Below are 6,080 nucleotides of genomic sequence, written 5' to 3' on the forward strand. Positions count from 1 at the left end.
GGTTTTCTCCATTGCAGTTCTTGTCAATGTTTTTAATCTCGGACCGGCCAGCGAATCGGAGAGGGGGCCGGTTCACGATCAGACCGACAGGTTCAACGGTTCAACAGTTTTTTTTTTTTTTTTTTTTTGTACTTCACAGGTCTTCACTTTATAGTCTACACTGGAACTTGACGGCTAATGTACAATCTAACATGGTTATTAATAACTTAAGTCCCTAAAATACATTCACCAATATAACTTAAAAGTTAAATCTAAATTTAAGTTGAGATAATAATAAATTTTTTAAAAGTTATACATGAAACCTGGAATGATAAATATAACTAAAATATCATAATTCACTCCAAGTTGTCATAAATTCATTACAAACATAAATAGATATAGTCCAAATGTTCATCAATTATCACAAACAAAAACACAAAAATAAATAAAATAAATGTTAACATTCTTTCACAATTCTAAAAAAGTCCATAAAAAGTTCAACTCATATTCAAGGCAAACAATTCGAATAACAAACTTCCATCATTGGCATAACAAGGCAACAGCATCCCCTTCACAATTTCATCAATTGAACTTGAAAAAATTTAAAAGTTTATTACAAAAAATATAAATCTAATTGGTGAAGCTAAAAAAAAGCCAAAAATTTTAGGGATTTTTTTAATTTAATCTAATTGGTGAAGCTTGGTCTTTTAGGGTTTTTTTTATTTAATCTGATTTTAGTTTTTTTGTTAAGTTAAGTAAAATTCTACATAACAAAAGCTTGTCCTTCAGTTGTGGTTTAGTGGTAAGCATACCTTATTATGGTCATCAAGACTAGAGTTCGAATCCCAATAGCCTCCATTCTTGTTATTGTTTTGAATTTGAGGTTATTGTTTCAAGTTTTTAGCGATTCACACGGTTTCCAGCGGTTTTCCACTAGCTTCCGTGTTTGATACTGGACCGGATTGGTGCCATGGCCGGTCCGCGGTCGGTCCGGTCCGGTCCTGAAAACATTGGTTCTTGTAGGGTCCTTTTCCCAGCTGATTTCAAGCCAAAACTGTGACTCTGAACCAGATTTATGCTGCAGCCAGTGGGGCTATTGTGGCACCAGCGACGACTATTGTGGCAAAGGCTGCCAGTTCGGCCCTTGCACCGCTGCATCAGATGGTGGTAATAATGGTGTTTCAGTTGCTGATGTTGTGACAGACGCTTTCTTGAGCGGGACTTCTGATCAAGCTGCTTCAAGCTGTGCTGGAAAAGGGTTCTATACTGCATCGGCATTTCTTGAAGCTCTGAATTCGTATTCTGAGTTTGGAACAGTTGGTTCAGTTGATGATTCTAAAAGGGAGATTGCTGCCTTCATTGCTCATGTGACTCATGAGACTGGACGTAAGCTTTGAACAACTCCACCAAGGAGATTTAGTTTTTTTTTTTGAAATATTTAGTAACTTTTCTAAGTCTGAGATCCTATTTACTAAATCTTTGTATAGTTCTACATAGGATGTTGTCCTGTGCACTGTTGTCCATGAGCTTTCTTCAAAGATAACGACATTAATATGAAATACTTACTAAGTCAAATAACTTAAAATGACCCACCTAAAAAAAAAAAGAAATTTATCATGAGGGTGTGTCTCTTATAACTGGGCAGAGGGGTTATTGTTTTCCTTTTTCTTTTCTACTTTGTTGTATTGGTTATTTATTTAGTCTGTGATTACATGTAACTTTACAATATCTTTATAACATATGGTCCCTTCTTAATTATTGATGACATTGTTTTGGGGTTGTTCTTGATTGATTATTATAACTGACTATAGATTCTGATTTTAAATAATCAATTTTTTTATTTTCTCATTTATTTTTGTATTTAGATTATATATTTTTTTAATAGTAAAAACATCTAAAATCCATGATGTATCAATGGCTTTCATATATGCAATTGAATACAGTGATAATTGATACAGACTTCTCTACATTGCGCAGATTTGTGCTACATAGAAGAGATAGACGGCCCCTCCAAAGATTACTGTGATGAGATGTGAGAACCCGGAAAAATTTTATATGTTTTCTAGACATTATTTTATTTCCTGTCTATAAATTTATACTTTTCTTCAATATATTAATTTTCTATACATTTTTATAAGTGAATATAGTTTTCAAATCATTTTCTTGATATAAGTTAGTGTACGTTAAATTTGAAGTGTAGTATTGACGTGGGACCCGCTAGTGCGGAAAGTTCGGTGAAATTCGGCCAATTAGGTTAAGTTTGGGATACTGAGATTAATTTACTAGGTGCTAAGAGATAACTAGAGGCTACTAAATGGATTGGTGTGAGAGGACAAAAGGATAACCATGTATTAATTGAAGTGACAAGTGTCACTTGGAGATTTATTCTTACATTTTGACCACTATTCATTACTTTACCAAATAAATCAAAAAATTGCCCAAAATTCATCCAAAATTGAAAGCTTCTTGGCCGGCCCTCTTTCTTGAGAAAAGAAGAAAAACCTCTCCACTTTCTTACTTCTAAACTTGCTCAATCTTTCATTCCAACCGTTTAATATTCAAATTACTCCATAAAACCTCTTAGTTTAGTGGTGTTAAGGTTGGTTGTGAAGTGGTTTGGAAGGCCAAGGTGTTAAATTGGATCTTTTCTTGGGTTTGCAAGGTATGTGACCAAGGAACCTTCCCTTTGATCCTATTAATGCTCAATTGGTACCTTATGTGAGTTAAAGAGATAACTTTAGGTGTTGTTTCATGATTTTTGATAGAAATTGGTGAAGTTTTACATTTATTCATGATTTTTCTGTTTTAATATGATGAATATTGTGTGGCCATGTATGATGGTTGGGAATGGTTTAGAATGAAGCCTTAGTGTGTAAATTGTAGCTATTTGCGGAAAATTTCTGCTTTGAACCGAAATTTCCAGGTTAGGGTTCCAATTTCTCACTATTCTTCCCGGCACTGTTGGACCTAGTTAGAGGCCGAATTAGCCTTAGGTTAAAACATGAAAGTTGTAGAGAATGATGTTTTATAGTTGCCTGAAATTTCAGGCCAATCGGAGCAACGTTCCTATGAAAAGACTGAAATACCCCTGCTGCCCTGTTTCTACCCGAACATGCTAATCAGCTTCTGTAATTGGTTGTTTTGACCAGGAATACTACTGATTTGGTTGTCAATGTCTTCTTAAGACTTATAGCCTTGTATCTTAGCTTTCAAATGGCTTTGGAATCACTTGAATTGGAGTTGTATATGCTGAGAGATGACTGAATGAATCAGGACTGCCACAGTAAACTTCGAATTGGAAAACCTGGGGATGTTTTGGTAAATTTGACCTAGATACATTGCAAACTGGACTGAGTGGCCTTCTTCAACATTGTAGCCCTTTCTCCTAGCTTCGAAACGGTGTACATTACACCTCAATCCGATAAGTGTAGCTCCTGTTACGTCTGTTCCGCTCAGTAACGTTAAAACTGTCTTTTGTTTTCCAAACTAAACTTCATTTCCGCACATGTCATTAGCTTGATTATAATGAGTTTATATTGTGCATGACTTTGGGATTGATTGAGGAAATAATGAAGCCATAAATGGCTGGGAAATAGGTAAATACAAAGGGCGTGCTGCCCAAATTTTCGCTTGAGGGCTAAGTTTCTATTTGAACTTGTATACTTTTGTTTGGCCAATACCATGACCGGTTTTCCATTTTATATCATGACGTTTAGTCTATACTAGCTGCTTGGGTATGAGTTGATTTTGAACTATCTAAACGATTCCGAAAACAATATTTTTAGCCTATCTCGTTGGAGTCCGAGTTGTCTTTGGTCCAAGTGTTTTCCGCCGGACATTTTATAACCCGTTTGAGTTCGTTTTGCGTTTGGTTTATGAAACCCTGGTTATTTCCGTCCTCCGATCCAAATATCCCCTTTTCACTATAAAGGCGTCTTTATACGTTTTACTTATCATTTGCCGGTTTTTCTTTGATTTCACTTACTTGTTTGCTCGATGAACTGTAATATTCTCTCTCGTTTAATCTTAGGTTTTCTCGGTGACTGAGGGTCATATCCGGAAGGATATTTTGCACATTATTTTGCATAACTAGGTGAGTGTTCCTTGTTTGTTGTATTTTCTTGACTTCATGACTTGTATTATTGTTTGATAACGTGTTAAGTGCTTTCAATGATTTCCAAAACGAGTTTTCTAGGCGAGTGTGTACTTTATCGCACTCGACCTAAAGAAATGTGAAATTTTCAACGATCTAATGATTGATACATTAGTTGTGCATGATGTAAGCCTTTTGGCTGAATTGGGCCCTGCCCTTTGTTACCGATCGACTCGAGCCAGAAGCGGACTCGGTCCAGAAGCGGACTCGGTCGGGCGATATGGTGACCCTGGGTGTGAACGTTGGTATACTCGAGTATTACCTTGTAGGTTGGTGGAGGTTGGTGGAGCCTGGCCAACGTCCAGGAGGGGAGTGAATGAAACGAAAGAACGAATAAGGGTTTTATTTACAAAAGAAAAATGCATTTCAAAAGATTGAAGGAAGAAGGGAAATGACCGGAGAACAAACGAACGAACGTATCCTTTTATTGTATGTGTCATTATCGCTTTCTATTGTAAATGTTTCTTGACTTATTGTTTGATTTATGGCTTGATCATATGTTCAGAATCTCACTGAGCTTTTAGCTCATCCCTTTAGTTTTGTTTTCCTTAACAGGGGAAGGCACGCAAGGATGAGAGCTTGGAATAGACTAGCTTGGTCTAGCTCTTGGTTTTGTAATGGTTCTCGCCCTAGTGCTTGGCACGGGCTGGTTGTATGGTGAAGTGAGAACCTTTGTACATTTGATGGTTGTACTTCCTTTTGAGATAGCAATGTATATAAGTTTCGCTTAAGTTTTGGATTGTTGTATGTTATTCCTTTGGTTGCATTCCGGATTTGCTTGAGGAACGACTGAGTTCCGGCGAGAGCTGGGCAAGCGGTCCGCCGAACCCTTTGGTTCGCCTCAGGGGGAGGTGGGGCTGTCACATGAGAGCAACACTCAGTACCCATGTGTGCATGGCAAGGGATATTATGGCAGGGGTCCATTACAAATATCATGGAACTTTAACTATGGACCAGCAGGGGGAAGCATAGGGTTCAATGGACTAAATGAACCTGAAACTGTGGCCACAGATAATGTTATTTCATTCAAAACTGCCTTGTGGTTCTGGATGAACAATTGTCATGATCTTATCATTTCTGGTCAGGGTTTTGGGGCTACAATTCGTGCCGTTAACGGACAGCTTGAATGTGATGGTGCAAATCCGGACGCTGTTAGTGCTCGTGTTGAGTATTATACTGAATATTGTGACCAGTTGGGTGTTGATCTCAGGTGCTAGGGTACTTGTAAGAGCTTCGAAACTAATAAAAATTTGCAGAAGTTGAGTACCTTTGTAGTTCTTTGACAGCATAAGTTGTGAATTGGAAATCGGATAACTGATTTCAACTCAACTTCTTGGAGTATCTGCAATTATTAAATTCTATTTTTGATCCCTTATCATGTTTGACTTTCTTGTTTCATTTTCAACACATTTCTTTGTCAATGATTTGGTGATCACATCTTTCATTTATGGATTTTTTTTAACGGTTGCTAATAAGGCACTCGTTAACATATTTAACGTTCATCTAATCTATCATGTATATACATCTATTAACAATTATTAACCTTTCTTGCATTTATATATTTTTCTTATTTAATTTTATCTACTGTCTCTTGTATTTATTTATTTTTTCTAATTAATTTTACATTTCCAAAAGCATGACGCCTGAGATATATTTTAACAAAAATGTCTTCGGTTGCAAATTTAGTAGTTTCATTTAGAGTTTATTGTTCGTTAACTAACAATTAGAAAGATATCCAACGGATAAAACAAAAGAAGTTTCTCCACCATCTCTCTACAAAACCTTCAAGACAAATATTTTGTCCTCCATGGAGGAATGCCTTCCTCCCTCTGTTTGACTTCTCTTTTTTTTTTTTATGTCGAATAAATTATAGTGAGACTTTCTAGTGAGAATTTTCTTCTCTACTAAGATATCCTAGTGAGAGTTTTATTTAGATAATTTTATATCT

General features: G+C 36.3%; 1 protein-coding gene across 1 annotated transcript; it reads left to right on the forward strand.

Annotated features, from left to right (window-relative positions):
* Positions 1 to 797: 797 nt before the first annotated feature.
* Positions 798 to 5,349, forward strand: LOC113766750 (endochitinase EP3-like). Its single transcript, XM_027310905.1, has 4 exons — positions 798 to 894; positions 1,003 to 1,365; positions 1,957 to 2,009; positions 4,999 to 5,349. The coding sequence occupies exons 1-4, from the start codon at positions 798 to 800 to the stop codon at positions 5,347 to 5,349; spliced, it is 864 nt and encodes a 287-aa protein (XP_027166706.1).
* Positions 5,350 to 6,080: the final 731 nt, after the last annotated feature.

The sequence above is a fragment of the Coffea eugenioides genome, chromosome 3 (assembly GCF_003713205.1).
Source record: "Coffea eugenioides isolate CCC68of chromosome 3, Ceug_1.0, whole genome shotgun sequence".
Classification (NCBI taxonomy): Eukaryota; Viridiplantae; Streptophyta; class Magnoliopsida; order Gentianales; family Rubiaceae; genus Coffea; species Coffea eugenioides.

Bases quoted from the DNA above. Each gene is read 5' to 3' on its own strand.
- LOC113766750 (XM_027310905.1), top strand. From the start codon at position 798: ATGGTCATCAAGACTAGAGTTCGAATCCCAATAGCCTCCATTCTTGTT. The intron at 895-1,002 runs GTTTCCAGCGGT...TGGTTCTTGTAG, and splicing joins AGTTTTTAGCGATTCACACG to GGTCCTTTTCCCAGCTGATT. The intron at 1,366-1,956 runs GTAAGCTTTGAA...TACATTGCGCAG, and splicing joins TGTGACTCATGAGACTGGAC to ATTTGTGCTACATAGAAGAG.